We start from the raw sequence: 19,867 nt of genomic DNA, 5'->3' as shown, positions 1-19,867 counted from the left end.
CTTCTCTTGTACTTACCCTCATCTACCCTCCACCTCTGAATCCAGGTGTGTGTCTTCTCTTGTACTTACCCTCATCTACCCTCCACCTCTGAATCTCTGTGCCTCAGAACAGAAACCCCATCAGCATCCTCCTCTGCCTCACAGAGTCCCTCCCTTGAACATGGCCTTCCCTCCGGCACATGGTCAAGGAAAGTATTCAGTCTCCCTTACTCTGGGGTCATCCCTCCACTCTACCTGGCAGAATGGCTGGTGTCTCCCTGAATGGGTCATCCTCTCTTACCCCCCCTTTCCCCTCCTCAGGACGGCTCTGGCTGGAGATGGGGCAGAGGGTGGATCCCGGCCTCACCAGGTAGCCGATGGGTGACTTCTTGCTCTTGGAGAACTTCTCTAGCTCCTCCCAGTCTTCCAGCTCTGCCAGGGCCGTCAGCTTCAGCCACCAGAGCCTGTGGAGAAGCTGGGCCGTGAGAAGTGGCACAGGGACCACGCAGTCCCAGCACCTGCAAGTCGCACCGGCCCTCACTCACCTCTTGTCGGGGATCCGGAAATCCCGTGCCAGCTGCTCTGCGCGCTTGTTGTGGCCGCCAAGGATGAGGGTGGTGACCGTGTCGTGTAATGACAGGTCTAGGAACTGACCTCCCAGCTCGTCTTCTAGGCGTCGCTGGAGCCGCAAGAGCCGCATCTGGTCCTCTGTGGCCTGGAAACCAGGAGGAGGCCGGGTGGGAATGAGGAGAAGGCAAGAAGGGCCGGAGAGGAGGAGACTCTTCTAGAGACGAGGGGGTCAAACCTTGGCTGCAAACTCATTCTTGGCCTTGTAGAAGGCGTCAGCTGCTGTCTGCAGAGCCGCTACGCGTCCCTCAATGCGCTGCAGGGGGAAAAGGGAGGCCTGAGCCCACAGCACACACAGCGTGACCCACTCCATTTCCTAGACTCCTGGGCTTGAGGGTCACAGGACAGGCTGACAGTTAGCTCCGCTGGGACTAATGCCCTCCTCAAGAGTGAGGATCAAGGGAGCTCAGGTGACCTAGTGGCAAGAAGCTGCACTGCAATCCCAGAGGTATGTGGTTCTAATCCACCCAACGCTCTGCTGGAGAAGGAGGGGAAATCTCCCTCCTGTACCAGTCAGCTCTGATTTGACGGTACACACAAATAAAAAAAAAAATTTTAAAAAAAAGTGCAGATCAGAGAGAGAGAATATGCACCAACAGAGGCTCAGCCTGCTGGAGAAGGACCAGGACGCACTAGCCCGGCCCACAGGTCCCACCGCTGTGGAGCCCAGACCTCCTCAGCCGTGTAGCTGGCTCGGATGTGGAAGCTGCCCAGCTCCTGGTGATTGTCATCCTGGTTGTAAAGGTCCTTCAGCGTCTCTAGCTCCTGGTGCTTACAGAACTGGAGACACAAGCAGGTGATCCCTCAGTGAGGCCACTTCAAGGGTTCAGGGTCACTCCAACCCCCACCTGTGCCCAGCTCACCCACCTGCCGGTACAAACTCAAGGCCATGGGCTGGTTCCGGAGGGTCATAAAGAAGTCTCCCCGGTTCAGCTCGTTCTTTAGGTGCAGCAACACTGTGAACACTGTGGGACGACAAGACAGGGTGGAGACTCCAGCCTGGCTCCATGCTCAACCTGGGGGCCCCGGCCCTGTCCTCATCTACACCCAGCTCACCCAGGTCAGTGTCCCCGCTCTCGATGGCCTTGCTCAGCGCCAGTTTGCTCCTTTTCATCTTTAGGAGAAGGGGGACTTGCTCCCCCGAGCGTGGCTCATACTCCAGCAGCTGTAGGGTGGGAGGGGAGGAGAGGAGGTGCAGAGGGGAGAAGAGGAGGTGCAGAGGTGAGGAGCTGGCTGGGGACTCTACCCCTTGGTCAGAGCAATGTGGAGGGCTGAGCACCCACACCTTAATAGCCAGCTCGGTGCGCCCGCAGCCATAGGCTCGTGCAGCGATGTCGGAGTAGGAGACGCCAGGCGTGTCTCCAAGTTTCTGGTTAATGGCCCGAGCAACGTCCTCGTCAGACACGTCTTTCTGTTGCACCTGTCGAGAGAGAGAAGCTGAGTCAGATATGTCTGGCTCCTACCCACCACCGGCGAAGGCCCCTGACCAGGACTGTTCCTTCAGCTCTGTACTTCCTGTTTCCTATTCCTCACCAGGGGCCTGGAAGCCCTCAAATGGCCCTGGATTCCGCCCAGATCCTCACCTTGTAGCAGGCCCAGTGGGCCAGGATCCTGCTGACGCCTTGCACTTCAGGAAGACGCAGATACTCGCATATCTGGATGGCGAGAGGATAAAGCCTCCGCAAGACAAGCCTGGCAGACAAGCAGGAGAAGCAATGAGGTGACAAGAGACGGCCAAATGCCCTCAGCCTGAGCCCTCGGCTCCCAAATCCCAAGAGACGGGTCATGGGCAGTGACCACTTCTCCCCAAAGGCCACCGTGTCTGCCCTCCTACAGCCTTCCTGCCACTTCCCTCGGGCTTGCTGTACCTGTCCAGCAACACCTGGATGGTAAGCTGCTTGTATCTGTATTTTACCCAGTTAAGGATCCAGCTGGGGGAGAAGCCCAGTGTGCCATGCGGCTGCAGGAAGCATCTCTACCTCCTGACCCTGTCCCCTGGCCACACACACCCCTCCAGGACAATCAAGGATACTGGCTATAGGTGAGAGGGATGCCAATGTGATAGTCCCTGACAGCGTTGAGCACACGCAGGTCCTGACACATTCGTACAAAACTGTCAGGTGGAAATCTGTCGAGGAAACACTTTCCAAAGGAGGCTGCCTGGAAGGGGGGAAGAGGGAAACAGAGGATGGACTCCCCTCCCTCAGGGCTCAGCTCCCCCCGATCCAGCCCTGGCCTCGGCCCTCCAGGCCAACCCTGAGCAGCCTCTTCTGCATGTCCGGCCAGTGCTCGTGTCCTGCTGCCTCGATGCACTGCTGCACAGCCTGGGTCAGCTGCCCCAGCTCCTGGATTTCCCGCAGGTACTCGTCTGCCTTCTGGCTCTCTTTCTGAGGAGAAAGGGGTGCCAGCGATAAGACAGCATAACAAAGGACACCCCAAAATCTAGCCCTAACCCCTTTGGACTGTGGTTCAATGGAACTAGTTGAGGGCTACACAAGCTCAAGCCAGCCCACAGCTCTTTAGCCCCACATCTCTCCCCTGTGCCCATCAAAGCCACTTCACATCAGCCACAAGTGCTCTGGTTAAGTCCTGAGACTTTTCAAGGAGTATGGAGTATATGGGCTTCCCGTCCCTCTCTATCATTTGGAAAACCCTATAACCCTTTAATCCACCCAGTGCTCCCCAACCTGGGTCAGGGTCTTGCCTCGATCTTGAAAGCTGGCACCTGCCTGTGACTAGAGGGATCCAAGTGAGGAGAGGGGGCTGAACGAGTCGGGGGCAGGGGAAAGTGAAGAGAGGTACCTCTCAGAATCCGAGAAGACTGACCAGGGCTGGGCTTTACCTCATATTCCTTCTGGGCCTCCAACAGCAGTGCTCCAGGGGCCATTGAGGCAATTTTGAAGATCTCCTCACTGGCCACTAGAGGAGGGAATTAGTAAGTTAGGGGAGTCAGCCCTGCCTTGATACCCTTCTGCTCCAATGTCCCTGCCCAGGGCAGCTAACCTGGAACCTCATGCAGGAACTCATGGGTGCTACGTGAGAAGATGCGGACTCCGTCAAGCTCAGGCACCAAGTATGAATCTTCGTCCAGCACAAATCTAGGTTTAGTCAAGGCTCCCAAGCCTACCCTGAGAGCGAGGAGGGCAGGGAACCCCCCACCCTCCCAGCCCTGGAGGCAGTTCTCCAAGGATACTGGATGCTCTCTGGTGCATCACCCACCACCATCAGCCGCCTTTCCCAGGCCACCACGACGGCTCGCTCCTTGCTGCGAGGACGACTGCACCTGTAGGACACCCCCACACCCCGACGTCTGGACACAACCCGGGAAGCTGGCCCCACTGCCTTATCTCTGACTTCACTGCTCACATCTCCTTTGCTCTGGAACAAGACAGGATGACTGACCTGCCAGCTCCCCAGGGCATCTGGGGTCCACAGAGGGCAACGAATCCCCTCAAGTGTGGACTGGCGGAAAAGACAGGCTCAAAGCTGCACTTGGCTTAGCTGGTCAACAGGTAAAGCGGAGCATCCAGGGATATAAGCCAATATCCCTTCCCTCCCCTGGTAGAGCATGCCCATCAGCCGTCCTCACCAGACCATCTGCTTTGGGGGGGCCCGGATATTACAGTTGAACTCGCACAGCTTCTCCTAGAAAAAGGTGGAGATCATCTCAGCCGTCACCCATCTGCCTGAAAAGGCCCTCTCCTAGCCCCAAGAGGCCTTTGGCCCGCGTTGTGAACTACCGTGCTGTCCCAGGATCACACCTTGAGTGACGCTGTCCCCATCCAGATGTAGCCTGTGTCTGTAAAGAGGGCCAGGTGCCGGTAGGTAAAGGAGACAGCCATCTGCAGAAAGCTGCTCACTCCTGGGGCCAGGCCAGGGGGTGTCTGCGACCGGGCCAGGGAGGACACCAGGCACAGTGATTTAGAGGTCCCCACTGCCACCCTCTGCCCTCACTCCCCTCCCGCCTCAGCACCCTCACCACTGCAGAGCAGGCAGCGTGGTCCAGGAGGTACAGATCAGGCCCCATGGCCAGCAGAATGTGCGCCGCTCGCTCCTGGCACAGCACAGTCCAGCATGAGGGTACGCTCTGCAGGCCTGCAGCCATGAGAAGGGTGTCCTCAGAGTGACCAGGGCCACTTGCCTCTTGGGGTCCCAGAGTGTGTGGGCACAACACTGGGTGAAAGAGCACTGTCTCGGGGCTGTCAGGGCTCACCTGGCACCTCTGGCATCCGGCGGAGTTTGAGGTCGCCCACGTTGGCACTGAGGGTAAAGCGATGAGCCCCTGTAAGGATGGCCACCCCAGAGCCAAACTCCGTGTGGAAGACCCGGGCATCCAGAACCCGATTCTGTAGTACTTCCTGGGTAGAGGGACCAGGGGATGAGGGAGCCACGGGAGTCAGAGACCCCATCTCCACTCCTCAGTCCCAATGTTCCCTACATTGCCCATGCTGAAGTGTCTCCGGAAGTCACCGTGGAGCCCGTAGACCAGCACAGCACCATCTTCCTGGATACAGAGCAGCTCCTCCTCAGCTGACCAGCCCAGGGACACCACAGGCCCACTCTTCCACTGTAGAGGAGAAGGTATGCAGGATGTTGGGGGGATGCAGGGATCTCTGACCAGCTCTTAGACCTGGGGGTGGTTGGGGGTGCTCACCAGCATACTGGTCAGTAGCAGGCTGGAAGCCGAGTAGATATCCAGCACCGGCCGCATGCTGGCTGGCTTCTCCTTCCGCCAGGGGTTCCTAAGCAGCGCTGCAGTTTGAGAGGAGACTGTCTGACCACGTGTCCCAGGCCCATTATGGGGGAAGTAGGCCTCAGGAGAACAGACGTAGAAGTATCTCAGCACGGTGCGCAGGAGGTGATGGTGTACACCAGCAAGAACGTGACAGCAGGGACCCACGGAACCGAGGACCTCGAGTTCACCCCATGATCCCATAGCAGAGGGCAGCAGGGGAGTGACATACCGATAGGGCCCCCATAGGGTGCAGCGGCCACCAGGCAATCCCGCAGTTCCTCCTTCAGGTCCCAGTCCATGCTGTACAGCTCATATTTCCTGCCCACACAGAGGCAAGCGGACATCAGCCTCCTATGACCCTGCCTGCCAGGTGCACTGAGACCCTAAAGCTCCCACTGTCCTCCACAGCACAGTGGGCAGGCTCCCCAGAGGCAGGGAGGGATGATGACGAGACTGACCTAGCAATCAGGCCATTCGCGTGCAGCGCTGAAGGCAGGCAGGGTTCTGGCTGGGGGAGCTACAGCCCTTAGAACAAGTGTCCATGGATAGCACAGGTTCTCAGGACTGGCTGGCTAAATGACACCCACTGGGACAGGACCAGGGTGGAGAGACTGGTTCAAATCTACAACAGTGGAAAACCATGACCTCAAAAAGGGTCTGAGTCCTGACAGAATGGGAGATATATATATGAAGCACAACTCAAATTCTTAAAAAGGTCACTCATTAGACTGGTTGAACCTAGAGGACTCCCCAAGACTATCCTGTCAGCTCGAGCTGCTCTTTAAATTTTGAGCTGCAACCATCTCCTGAGGTTACCTTCTTAATAAATAAAAGTAGCCTGCAAAATAAGAATTATAACTAGTCATCTCAGATTGGGTACCTTGCCTACACCCATCACTGGACTGGCAAAGACCATTCCTAGCCAGATGGATCAGCCCAGGATCCTCTGAGACCAGGAGAAACTTTGGGGTTGGATGTCCCACCGCCCCTGCCCCCTAAACTGGATGAAGTACTACCCTTGGCCCAGCTCACATACTGGGGATTTCGCCATCTCGCAGAGGAGCAGACATTCTGACTAGGCTGTGCACCCCAATTTCAACCCTCTGTTGGACTGGCAGACACACTGTCCCAGGTCAGCTATCTCGTCTCCAGCCCCCTCAGCAGTGACAGGAGCACCAAGCAGGTGCCCAGGCCCCTTCCTCCACGGTCCTTCTTTCTTTTGCTGTATTTCCTGTAGCTTCTGGGATTTTTCTTAGCTTGTTTTGCATTTTGCTCTTGTGTGGGGTTTTCTGGTTGGAGTTTTTCTCCTTATCTTCTGCTTTCTCTTCTCTCTAACCTTCTCCTTTTCCTTTATTGGTCTTTCCCTCTTTATTTTTCTTTTGATTCTCCCTTCTTTGTACCCCTCTGGGCCTTGGGTTTTTTATTCCCTCTTACTGTCCAATCTTGGTTTTGGGTGTTTTCTGATTGCTGTTGTTTCAGTTTTTTTTTTCTTCTCACTGACAACAAATAGGCAAGTCTCTAATCACACCTATATATATATATATAACTCTTGCAGCTCTACCCCTGGACAAGACTAAGGGGTCTATGAAAGACTGCAGGCACCAAAGTTCCAGGTGGCCCGCTAATGCTCGAACAGGGAACTGAGCCCTGCACACACTCCTCCATCCTCTATCAAGTCTACAAGAAGAGAGGAGGTAAAACACTAAGAACTAGCAAGTGAGAAAGCAAAGCTAAACACTCATGCAGCTTGATCGAATGTACTAAAGCACAGTTAAAAAAAAGTCACCATCGCCACAGCATCTTGCAGCCAAGTAACTTTAAACCAGTCAAAAACCACAAGACAATATAGAGACAACAAAAATGTGACCAAAACACAGAACCAGAAAATTCTTCAGAGGAAGATACGATGTTGGAACTTTGTATGGAATTCAAAAGAATGATAGTTAAGTGTCTCTCCATTGTTGCTGAGTCAGAACTGATCCATAGCTGACCCTTCAGTGGGTTTTCAGAAGTATAGGAGGAGACAGCCCAGTCTTCTCCTGCAGAGCAGCTTGTAGATTTGAACTGTGTACCTTTGGAACTGCAGTGCAGCTTCTTATCACTAGGCCACCAGAGCTCCTGAGAAAAAGTGTAGGGAAACCACAGACAAAAATGCTAGAAGAATTTTTTAAAAATAAGATTAAATAACTGGAAAACTAGAAATAACTAAAAAGCAGCAAGTTCAAATGCAGAACATTAAAACTAAAATTTCAGAACTGAAAGGATAAAAGAGCAGAATGGAAGGCACGGAACACAGGCTTAGTAAGATGGAACACAAATCTTTCAACACTAATTTATTAGAAAACAACCAGAAAAAGGGAGAAAATAAAATAAAGCAAGCATAAGAATCCTGTGGGACAGTATCAAGAGAAAGAATTTACATGATTAGAATTCCAGAACAGGAAGTGACCCAAAAACAGTACAGGGAAATCAATGAAGATTTGTTGGACGAAAACTTGCCAAATATTGTGAAAAAGGAGGAAACATGCATTCAAGAGCCTTAGTGACCCCAAATTGATCAAAAACTAAAAATACCAAGACATAATCAAATTTTCTAAAATCAAAGACAGAGACTATTAAAGGTAGCCCGGGAAAACAAAGAGTTACTTCAAGAGGAAAACCAGTAAAAACAACCTCTAGTTGGCCATCAGAAGTCATGTCGGCAAGAAGGGAATGGGATAATATTATAAAACTCAGAAAAGAAAAATAAGCCCACAGGAATTCTATACTCAGTAAAATCATTCCTCCTAAATAACATTCTGGATAAACAGAAACTAAGGCAATTTGTGAAAATTTTATCAACTCTACAAGACGTACTAAAGGCTAAAGGAAGTTCTTTGCACCAAGAGCTACCAATAACCTGAAATTAAGAGGACACCTTCAAAACACCTATGAAAGATCATCTCACCCCAATAAAAATAGCAAAATTCAACAGAACAGCAAATATCAAATGCTAGTGAGGTTGCGGAGAAACTGGAACCCTCATTCACTGTTGGTGGGAGTGTAAAATGGTGCAACCACTATGGAAGGCTGTATGGCGCTTTCTCAAAAAGTTGCAAATAGAAATACCATTCGACCCAGCAATTCCACTACTGGGAATATACCCTAAAGAAACCATAACCTTCACCCAAGAAGATATATGCACACCCATGTTTATTGCGGCTTTGTTGGCAACAGCAAAGAGCTGGAAACAAGCCAAGTACCCATCAACAAATGAAAGGTTAGAGAAGCTCTGGTATATATTCACACAATTAAATACTATGCAGCACTGAAAAACAAGGAACTCATGAAATATTATACAAAATGGATGACCCTGGAGGACATTATGCAGAGTGAAATGTCTCAGTCAAGAAAGGACAAATACTGCATAGGGCCACTGCTGTAAAATGGGACTGACATCAGGGTTGAGGGAAGACAGAGAATGAGGGGAGGAACGATGTATTCTGCATTTAAATAGATAAAGGGGTGAACTGTTTAAAAGGAATATATGATTGGGTATTATTGTCATGACAGGAGTCCAGAATGAAGGCTGCACAGTGGAGTGGACTTAGGGGGAGGGATTACAAAACAATGAAAGAATTTTTCTTTCACTTTTCAAGGAGAAGAGTGAATTGAAGGGAAGAGGGTGGGCAGAGAGGAAAGTGCAACAACGAATTAATGGAAACCCTAAGTCTCTCTAAACTTTCATTAAAATTAATAGGGGGGAAAAAATAGAGGATATCTTCAGAAACTGACCCAGACACAGAAATACACAAAGTATAGCAAACATAGGACACTAAAAATAGGGAACCAGAGGCATTGGTCCGTAAATGTAGACAGGTGTAACACAAACAGAGGGAATTAGAAGTGTAGTTACAAAACTGCTAAATTCAGAGGAAGCCAAGGAGATTTCAAGGTAAGGTGAACTGCTTTAAACTTGGGAATAAAACAATAACTTACAGGGTACCCTTTATGGGTATTAATAAACCTTCTCATCAAAACAAAACAAAAGGAAAACCATAAAAGCTTTGTAAATGCTTAGTAGAGTGTCCAGGTGGTTTAGTGAGTAAAGAGCAGTCCTGTTAACCCAAAAGCTCCAGTCCAAGAAGTGCGTGTTCACCAGGTGCTCCATAGGAGAAAGACCGGCAGTCTCTTCGGTTTATTTCCAGCCTCTGCAACCTACTGGCAGGTCAGCTATCAGTGAGGTCTGACTCAACAACACAAAACAACAAATACTTAAGAATACAATAGGCATGAGGGACTTGATTTTAAAAGCCATAAATAAAATGAATTAAGCACAAAGAAGATGGAACAAATAAATCAGGAGTACTGCAAAAAAAGAGAGCAGCAAAATCAAAGCAGTGTTACCACACCTACCAGTAATTATGCTGGATGTAAATGGATTAAACGCAGAGTCAAGTGAAAAAGAATAACAGAAGGGATAAGAAAACATGGCCCATTAATATGCTGTCTGTAAGAGACACATCCAAAGTACAAGAACAAAGTTAAACGAAAAAAATAAAAGGGTGGGAAAAAAACACACCAGGCAAACAGTAATAAAAAAAGAAAAGTAGGAATGACAATATTAATTTCTGAAAAACTGACTTTTTAAGAAAAAATGTTTAAGAGACAAGGGAGGACATTGGGCATCACATAATAATCAAAGGGTCAAAATGAATAAGATGTTATAACTATAATTAATATCTATATACCCAATAACAGAGCTGTAAAATATATAAATCCAATGTTAACAAGTTTGAAGAAAAAAAGAGATAACTCCACAGCAATAGTAGTAGGAGACTTCAATACACCACTTTCAATGAAGGACAGAATGACTAGAAACTCAAGAAAAGATGGAGAAGAACTAAACAGTTCAGCTCAGGGGAATGTAGAACACTACACTCAACAATAATACAATATGCATTCTTCTCCAGAATAGACGGCACATAAGGTCACAAAACAAGCCTCAATAAATCAAAATCATTAAAATACTACAAAGCATCTTCTCAGATCATAATGTTATAAAATGAACTTGACGGAAGGAAATGAGTGGGACAGATGCCAGGGTGATGTGGGAGAAGAAAACCACTCGGAGATCATTATCTGAGGAAGAATGACCAAGGGCCACACAGCCCTGGCCATGACGGGGACCACTGGGGCGAGGCCAGCACCTGCCAGGCCCCTTGGACTGTAAGAAGGTGGGAGCGCTGTCACAGGGCAGCACGATCCTGGCCACAGGGAGCCAAGTGAACAGAGAGGAGCAGAGGGGCAGGGAGCAGAGTGGAGTGTGGGATGGGTGGGAGAGAGGCCAGAAAACAGAGATCACACAGGGTGTGAATGCAGCTGATTATGTGTGTCAGGACTGGGACAGGAGATGAAGGAGAATAAAGAAAGCTGACTGATAATTCAAAGGCAGACTCAGCAGCATTTTCTGATGACTTCTAAGTGGAGCAAATGAAGGATGCCAAGAACCCTAAGGCACCCTGAGGAAAAGAAGGTCTCTGCTATTAGAAGTACTGTATTTGCAATGCCCACAGGTAATCCAAGAGGAGCTCTTCGGGAAGTCCAGATCACAGGAGAGAAGCTTGGAATGAGATGTCAGCCTGTGAATGTGACATGAGAAGCAGACACAGCGTGACACGTATGCACACAAGTGTCCGAGGAAGGTCTGTATGAGAGGAGCCCGATAGTGACGTCAAAGTTTCAGAAAGTCAGCATTTGACTGTCAAAGGCAGAAAAAAAAAAAGAGGAAAGCAGAGGAGACAGGAGGGGGGAATTACTCCAGGATGCCCTGAGAAGACAATGTGGAAGAAGAGCATTTTGATAAGTGCCCTATACAAGCCTTCACGGTAAATACTGAGAAGGCGGCAACCATTACTCACCACTTGACATTCTTTTGGGGGCTCTAGACAAAACAAACAAACAAACAAACAACTCTTAAGACAAAAATGAGAGGTTTAAATTATGGAGAAGGAACAGACGTCACTATTTACATAATGTACTATCTACTTAGAAAATCCAAAACAACCAACCTATGAGAAAACGGGAGAGCTCAGCAGTGTGATCGACATAAATCACTCTATTCTAGCAAGAAGCAACTAGAAATATTACATTTAAAAAGATCCTAAAGAGATCCAAGAATAAGTCTAAAGAACTCTGTAAAATCAATGCTTTTTTTTTTTGAACACATAAGGCAGGGTAAAACAACCCAAAATGGTCTATATATAAAAAGTAATTCCAACCCCAACATTTTTTTGGGGAAGGCACAAAAATGGATTCCAAAGTTTTTAGAAGGGGAAAAATAACCCCACAAACTGTATGACATGGAAAATATTCAAGAACATTTTGCAGCAAGCTCTGGTGGCCTAGTGGCAAAAAGCTGCATTGTAATCCCAGAGATGAGCAGTTCAGATCCACCAGGTTGCTCTGCTGGAGAAGGAGGGACAATCGCCTCCTCTACCAGTCAGATCTGATTTGATGGTACATACACAAAAATAATAAAATTTTAAAAGAAAAAAATTCTGCACAAAAAGGGGAAGGAGGCTAAAGAACATACTGATGAAAATGTATTGTTTATATGTCATTGAATCAGAACCAACTCACAGCTGACCCTGAGAGGCTGGGTTTTCAGAGGCTGTAAATTGCACAGTCAGAGATTGTTTTTCTTTCTCTGGAGGAGCTGTTGTATTCGAACTTCCTGCCTCTGGACTGGCAGCACAACTCTTTAGCTACCAAGCCACCAGAGTGCCCTTGTTAAAAATGAAAATAAAATAAAAAGAAAATAGATTAAAACAAAAATTATTACGTCTCAATGCATTGCCCTGAGTCTGAACCAACACACAGGTGGCCTTTTCACTGTGCTTCTGGAGGCTATAAATCTACAGGAGATTGCCCATGCTCCTCACCAGGAGTTGCTGGTAGGTTCGAACCTCCAGGGTTGTGTTACTTTTGAGTTATCAGTGCAACTCCCTATGGACTACGCCACTTGAGCTCCCTAGGTTTTGACTCGGGCTAATGAAAGAGAATAAAGTCCAAAAAAAGCCTTGGGAATTTGGTATTTTACTAAAAGTGACATTTCAAAGCAGTACACACTGATATTTGAAATGAGACAATGGGCCATATGGAAAGAATCTCAATTAAAAGTATTTAATTGCTTTCTTTCTCTTAAAAAAAAATTCCAGATGGGATTTAAGATTTACATACTAACATAATAATAATAAAATCATAGCAAAAAAATTCCTGGAATATTTTTTATGATCAAAAAGCGGAAACTATTCGAAGCATGATATAAAACCGAGAAGTCACAAAGGAAAAGACCAACAAAAAAGTAAATAAAAAATAATGTCTTCTACAAGAAAAAAGAAAATTTATGACTTCTCCAGCAATGAGTTGAGCCTGTATCAAAAGAAGACCTAAGATTAACAGTTCTATTTGCTTGCATTTGAAAAAAAAAATCTTTAAAAGAGATTTAAAGAATTTAATGTATCTTACAGGGAGTTCTGGTCGTCTAGTGGATAAGGAATTATGCTGCCAACTCTAAGTTACGTGGTTCAAATCCACCAGCTGCTCCATAGAAGAAAGAAGGAGTGTTTCCTCCCGTGTGATTTACAGCCTCTGAAACCTGATGTTGGAGCAGCCATGAGTCTGTTCTGAGTCATCAGCAACAAGACTGTTGAATAATATTTTGTAGGGGAGAGGCAGAATGTAATGGATGAGGGCAGGGATAAGAACGAGATTGTTTAAAAAAAAATAAAAAATGAGATTGCTGTTGTGAATGTCGAGTTGGAATCAACGCATAGCTGACCCACCAGAAGGTTTTCGGAGGCAGTTAATCCCACAGAAGGAGACTGCCCATTCTTCTCTTGTGGAGTAGATGGTGCATTCAAACCATGTGCCCTTGGAATTGCAGCACAGCTTCGTGCCACTAGGCCACCAGAGCTCCCTAGGAATGAGATTATAATTTAAAAAAATCACAGTAACATCTACTTGTTAAAGAACTAACTTTTTAAAAGTGGTGGGATATTAAAAAAAAAACATCAAAAATGAAGTAGGTAAACAAACCAAAAGGGGAAAAAATGTTTGTGACATGTAAATAATGGATGCTTTTATTTTAAAATAATTTTAATGTTTTAAAATGAAAATAAAACTAAAAGATCAGTAATATCAACTCCAAGTATACCAGATGTAAAGGCTTTATTTTAAGTTGCTTCTTTATCAATCATTAGAACAAGACAACTGAAAAAACAGTCAAGGTCAAGAAGTCATAGGGAGCTCTGGTGGCCTAGTAGCAAGAAGTTGCATTGCAATCCCAGAGGCACACGGTTCAAATCCATCAGATGCTCCACTGCGAAGGAGGGGCAATCTCCTCTTGTACCAGTCAGACCCGATTTGATGGTACACACGCAAAAAAGAATAAATTTTAAAAAGTCAAAGACATCCCTAAACACTATAAATATTAATTTAAAGACCATGTTCATTTTTCAGCCACCTAAGTGGCAGTATCTTAAAAGGCTACCACATTCAACAGTCAGATTGGTAGGGAAAATGAATGCTTTCACATATCTCGTAGAAGCGTATGTAAATTGACTTAGCCCTTCCGGAAAGTAATGACACACCACCTAACTTTTGAATGTGCACATTCTCTGATCTAGCAATTACACTCTAATGGTCTAACTTCTAAAACTAGCACAAATAGATATGAATGCACTTCAGAATTGTTTTTAAAACCAAAACAACACAACCAAAAAATAACCCACTGCTCCCAAGTCAATATTGACCCATGGTAAACCTATGGGGCAGAGCAGAACTGCTTTATCAGGCCCCCAACGTTGAAAGCTTGACAGAAGTAGACTGTCACGTGGTTCCCCCTCTCTAAGTGGCTCTGGTGTTGTTGTTAGTGGCCTACTGTAGAGTCAACTACGATGCACAGCAACCCTATGAAGAGCAGAGCTGAACGAAACCCTATCCACATCCTTCTCACCATCTGATACACTTCTCTCAGTTAGTGGTCAAGTGTTTACCATGCCACCCTGACAAATGTCCTTAAATGTCCATCACAATGAAATTGGTTAAATAAACCACTGCCTTTCCTGGGGAACAGTCCATGGCCATCCACAAGGTGTCCGCGCACACAGTTATGAAATTATTTTGAAGATATTGTTAGATTTTTAAGAATATGCTAGGCCTCTGCCTCTCCTCCATATGTCCTTTCAAGGATGGAGGCCCATTCCTTTGGGATGTAGCTTTCTAATAAATGTATCTTTACTTTTTACCTAAAAAACCTAATAATGCTACAGATCAAGATGAACTAGAAAAAGGGCTTTACTCAAACAAAAAAAAAAAAAAAGGAGACAAACTGGTTTATGGAATAAAAAAATTCAAGCATATTTTTTATAGCACATCCATACATAAACACATCAAAGTGTGACAATAAACAGAAATGACCCAGAAGCCCCCACGCCAACCCAGGAACAATGGTTGTATCTAGAGAAGGTGGTTCATAGGGTGGGGGAGAGGTGTAAGAGGATTTAAAACTGTATACTATATACTTGGGAGCTCTAGAGGCTTAATCTGGAGCGTACTATGCTGCTAACACAAAGGTAGAGCCTCTCTGGCCGTTTGAATCCATCAGGGCTCCTCCTCCGGAGGATGAGAAATCTCCTCCCGTGTCATTTACAGCCTCTGAAAACCTACAGGGTCAGCTAAGAGTCAGTTCTGACACCATGGCAATGACTTTTAACTTTGGTACATTTGTTGTTGTTGTTGTTATGTGCCGTCGAGTCGCTTGCGACTCATAGCGACCCTATGTACAGCAACCCTAAACTCCGCTCTGTCCTGTGCCAATCGCACTGTCTCTGACACTCCCATCCCAATTATCCCAGTCACTGAATCAATCCACCTCATAGAGGGCCTTAATTTTATTTTTATAACCTGCATTTTTAACATTTTATTATTAAGACCACTAGAATAACATCTGAAGGGAAGTCAGATATTCACACAAACTCGGTGTGTCAGTTAAAAACTTACTGCTTCTCACCTCCAAATTTCAATGCGTATGGCGGGATAACTGTTGTTATGTGCTCTTGAGTTGCATGCTACTCATAGCAACCCTATGTAAAACAGCTCTGAACTCTGTTCTATCCTGACCTGAACCAATGTTATTGTCTCTGAACACACCTACGCTCATTACACCAGTCACTGAGTCAATCTATCTCATCCAGGATCTCTTGCGCTATCCCTCCACCCTCTGAAGCATGACGTCCCTCTCCAAAGACTGTCCCTCCTTGCAACATGCCCAAAATATGTCAGACAGAGCTTCAAAACCCTTGCCTCCAAAGAGAAGCCTGGTTCTACCCTCTTCAGGATGAACCTATTTGTTCTCCTAGCAGTTCATGGTATATTCAATACTCTTCTCTAGCACAAAGGCATCAGTTCTCTTTCTAACATTCCCTAGTCACTGTCCAGCTTTCTGATGCATAGCAAGTAATTGCGAAGACCATGGCCCAGATCAGGAGCACCTTAGTCTCCAGACTGACATCGTTGCTCCTCAGTACTCTGGAGAGGTCCCTAACTGTAGACTTTCCCAGTGCAATTCGTCCTTTGATTTCCTGGTTGCTGGTACCAAGAGTGTTGAATATAGAGGCAAGCAAACTGAAATTGTTAACAATCTCAATTTATTCATCATCTGTCATGATGCTGCCAATTGGCCCAGTGGTGAGAATCTTTGTTTTCTTGATGTTGAGCTTCAATTCATCTTTAAGGCTGCAGTCAACACATAGTAGTTTACTCTGACACATGGAGCATGATGTTACTTTCTCTCAGTAGAGCGCGCTGGAGGGACACTTCAGAGAGAGGAGCCTGTTGCTTTTAGCAGCAGGGGTGTGAGGACATCTGGTGGTACTCTGGCCCAGCCAAGCCTGCACCTAGAATACACAGTCTCTTAAACTCCTGGCCTAGACTGGTGATCATCTGAACGATCAGCTCACTTGAAAGACACCACTGTTCTGTTTCTTGACCACAGAAGCAGCTTCCACTTCCTCCGCATGCCCAGTGCCTGGTCCCTGCCTCCAGCTCACCTTCACATCAGTGCTTCCACTCACTCTGCACCCCCACACTCTCAGCTACAAGATGTGGCTTCCCTTACAAACACCACTGATCTCCAGGCTTTGTGCTCACATCAGCACTCTTCATGACCCTGGACACTAGCTGCATGTCACCTGGGTCCCCCCACCTGTGTCCCAAATAGCTGCTTCCCATTTAACCAGAAACTATGAACTCGCCCCAGCCTAGAAAAACTAGTGAACTTTTCTGCCACCCAGTGGGCTCTAACAATGCTTTGGTACTGTGAAAGGCATCAGGAAACAGGTATTTTTTTTTTAATTATTATTTTTTGTGTGCGTGTGTATACCATCACATCAGATCTAATTGGTACAGGAGGAGACTGTCCCTCCTTCAGTAGAGCATCTGGCGGATTCGAACTGCTCACCCTTGGGACTGCAGTGCAGTTTCTTGCCACTAGGCCACCAGAGCTCACCAGGAGACAGATCTTTGATGATGAGATTTCAGGGCTCATTTAGCTGCCATGAATTTGAGTTTGAAAGGAACCCTGGTACTGTCACGGATCAGGTGGAAATGTGCGGTTTAAATCCACCAGCCATTCCTCAGGGGAAGGATGTGACAGTCGGCTTCTGTAGATTTACCATCCTGAAACCATAGGGGCCAGCTGTGCCCTGTCCTACAGGGTCACTTTGAATCAGACTGACTCAACAGCAGTGGGTCTGGTGTCTCTTTGGATTTGAACAGGGTGCTGAGCTCCTTGTCAATGGGAACTGGGATGCTACTATGCCATTACAAGGATCCCAGTTAGTTAAGCTCTGATGGTCTAGTGGGCAAGGTGGTGTCCTGTCAATCCCAAAGGCAGGCAGTTTGTATCCACTAGCTGCTTCATGGAAGAAAGAGGGGTAATCCTCCCATACAATTTACAGACTCTGCAGCTGTAAGTTGGTTCCAATTCAACAGAAAAAGAAGGGTGTGGGGTTTTTTTTAATTGAGATTTTATTGTAAGTTTATAAAGAACTTGGAATTCCATTCATTCACTGTTGTACATTTTCCTTCCTGTCTCCCCCCACCCCTGTTTGCTTTTTTCTTTGGAAAAAAGTTCTTTCATTTTATACAGATCCCCCCTCCAGACTACTTACTATGTAGCTCATATTCTAGACTCTTGTCATATCAATAATACCTAATCATATATTCCTTTTATACAGTTCTCTCCCTCATCTGATTCACTGCCATGTAAATTATTTATCCCCTTTTTTCTTTTCTTTACCAACCCCACTGTCAGTCTTGTTTTATAAACAGTGGCATTTTACAGTATTTGTCTTTCTGTGACTGAGATATTTCACTCAGCATAATGTCTTCCAGGGTCACCCATTTTGTATAATATTTCATGAGTTGTTTTTCAATGCTGCATAATATTCTATTATGTGAATATATTACAGCTTCTCTATCCACTCATTTGTTAATGGGCACTTGGGTTGTTTCCAACTTTTTGCTACTGTGAACAAAACAGCAATAAACATGGGTGTGCATATATTCTATTTCCAACTTTTTGAGAGCACCATACAGCCTTCCATAGTGGTTGCACCAATTACATTTATACTCCCACCAAGGGTGAATAAGGGTTCCAGGTTCTCCACAAGCTTGCCAGGATGTGTTGTTTGCTGCTCTGTTGAATTTTGCTATTCTGACTGGGGTGAGATGATACCTCATAGCTGTTTTGATAAATGGGGTTTTTTAATTGACTGCAGTTTATTGTGTCAACTGAAGCACAGGTTTTGGGAATGGTTCTGGATCTGAACCTCCTGTCTTTGGGACTGCAGCACAGCTTACCACTACATCCCCAGAGCTCCCTGAAACTGACACTACTATAACAGAAATGATGACTATAACAACTATAGTGTGGGATAAAATTCCCCCCCTTCTTCCTTGTATTAAAAGATGTAATAAAAAACATTGTTAAAAAAATTTAAATTGTGATTTTAACTAAAGTTTGCAGAAAATTTGGATTTTCAGTCATTCATTTTTACACATTTTCCTCCCTACGCCACCCAGTTTGCTTTAAAAAAAAAATCATTCATTGTTGCATAATTTCCTCCCTCTCCTGCCTCCCCAGTCCACTTTGCTATGGACTGTTTCATGCAAATAATGCCTACACATATATATTTCTTTTAAACAGTTCTTTCCCTCATCTGTTCCAATGCATGCTCATTATTTATTTATTTATTTAATCCCCCTTTTCTCAGTTTTCCCCCAACCTCCATGTCAGTCCTGTTTTATAACAGTGGTGCCATGCAATGTTTGTCCTTTTGTGACTGAGATATTTCATTCAGCATAAAGTCCTCCAGGGTCATCCATGTTGTATAATATGTTGGTAAATTTTTTTTATTGTGATTTTAACAGAAGTTTACAGAAAGGAGGGGTTTTCATTCACTCATTGTCGCAAATTTCTAGTATGTGCAACTTAATAGTATTAATTATTTTCATCTTTTTTTTCAAATATCATCATTATTAGTTTCTAAATTTTTCCATCCTCCTTAATAAAAACTCAGCTCCCAGAGGGGGCATCCTTCTCCCTGCTCTCCAATCCTTCTTACCACTAAGCCACCAGAGCTCTCTCTATTAACTATTGTCATTGAGTTCTGTCAAGTCGAAACCAACACGCCAATGGGTTTCCAGAAGCAGTATGGGAGGAGATTTCCCACACTTCCCCACATTAGCTATTAGAGATACCAATCAAAACAACAATGAGGTAACATCTCATCCCTGCAACAATCACAGTGTTCAGAAAGACAGCAAATAACAAATGCTAAGATTGGAACTCTCATACACTAATGATGGTAATGTGAAATGGTTTGACCACTACAGAAAGCAGTTTGGTACTTCCCTAGAAAGCCTGAAATAGAAACGCCATTTGATCCAGCAATCCCACTACTAAGTATACATCCTGAAGAAAAAGAGCTGTAGCACAACTAACATACTCACCCACCCCTGTTACTTAAACAGCAAAGTGCTGGAAACAACCCAAGTCATCAATAGACAAATAGTAAAAAACTATGGTTCACATAAAGGAGTATTAAGAATCACTAAAAAAAAGATTGAGAATTTGTGAAATAATGTGCAATGTTGGATGAATCTAAAACAAATTATGTTGAGTGATTTAAGTCGGTCACAAAATAGCGATTATGGTATAAGATCATCATTATAAAAAGCTAAAACAAACACGCACACGTGTTAACACATATAAGATGGAGGAATCTTAGATGAGAAAGGAGAGGGGAGTAAAAATTACTAATAAATAGATAAGTTGGATGAAGAGAAAGGCAACATATAATAATGTGCTGATTACAGATTGTAATCCAGTAATTACATTAACTGTAATTAATGTCATTAAAAATACTTTCAGTCCTTCGCGGCCCTCTGCCCGGGGCAGGCTGCCCTCGGCCCCCGGAT

At 45.7% G+C, this 19,867-nt stretch overlaps 1 protein-coding gene across 2 annotated transcripts in view; it reads right to left on the bottom strand.

Moving 5' to 3' along the window:
* Window positions 1-19,867, bottom strand: part of VPS16 (vacuolar protein sorting 16 homolog (S. cerevisiae)) — a 34,323-nt gene that overhangs the window by 1,086 nt on the left and 13,370 nt on the right. Inside the window, exons 2-22 of one of the 2 annotated variants that reach the window (XM_006894190.1) lie at window positions 5,571-5,659; window positions 5,261-5,358; window positions 5,045-5,173; window positions 4,820-4,964; window positions 4,586-4,701; window positions 4,368-4,490; window positions 4,196-4,251; window positions 3,800-3,889; window positions 3,610-3,704; window positions 3,449-3,525; window positions 2,862-2,993; window positions 2,639-2,766; window positions 2,475-2,510; window positions 2,190-2,298; window positions 1,892-2,026; window positions 1,663-1,771; window positions 1,474-1,571; window positions 1,279-1,386; window positions 785-862; window positions 525-694; window positions 347-443 (exon numbers count right to left, since the gene is read on the bottom strand). In XM_006894190.1, coding sequence (XP_006894252.1) covers window positions 347-443; window positions 525-694; window positions 785-862; window positions 1,279-1,386; window positions 1,474-1,571; window positions 1,663-1,771; window positions 1,892-2,026; window positions 2,190-2,298; window positions 2,475-2,510; window positions 2,639-2,766; window positions 2,862-2,993; window positions 3,449-3,525; window positions 3,610-3,704; window positions 3,800-3,889; window positions 4,196-4,251; window positions 4,368-4,490; window positions 4,586-4,701; window positions 4,820-4,964; window positions 5,045-5,173; window positions 5,261-5,358; window positions 5,571-5,659 — 2,218 coding nt within the window. The remainder of the gene's footprint in view (window positions 1-346; window positions 444-524; window positions 695-784; window positions 863-1,278; window positions 1,387-1,473; window positions 1,572-1,662; window positions 1,772-1,891; window positions 2,027-2,189; window positions 2,299-2,474; window positions 2,511-2,638; window positions 2,767-2,861; window positions 2,994-3,448; window positions 3,526-3,609; window positions 3,705-3,799; window positions 3,890-4,195; window positions 4,252-4,367; window positions 4,491-4,585; window positions 4,702-4,819; window positions 4,965-5,044; window positions 5,174-5,260; window positions 5,359-5,570; window positions 5,660-19,867) is intronic. The other variant, XM_006894191.1, reaches the window with a different exon arrangement.

The sequence above is a fragment of the Elephantulus edwardii genome, unplaced genomic scaffold (assembly GCF_000299155.1).
Source record: "Elephantulus edwardii isolate Elephantulus edwardi_28Jun2011 unplaced genomic scaffold, EleEdw1.0 scaffold00138, whole genome shotgun sequence".
NCBI classification, from domain to species: domain Eukaryota; kingdom Metazoa; phylum Chordata; class Mammalia; order Macroscelidea; family Macroscelididae; genus Elephantulus; species Elephantulus edwardii.
This window is presented reverse-complemented; position numbering and strand designations above follow the sequence as displayed.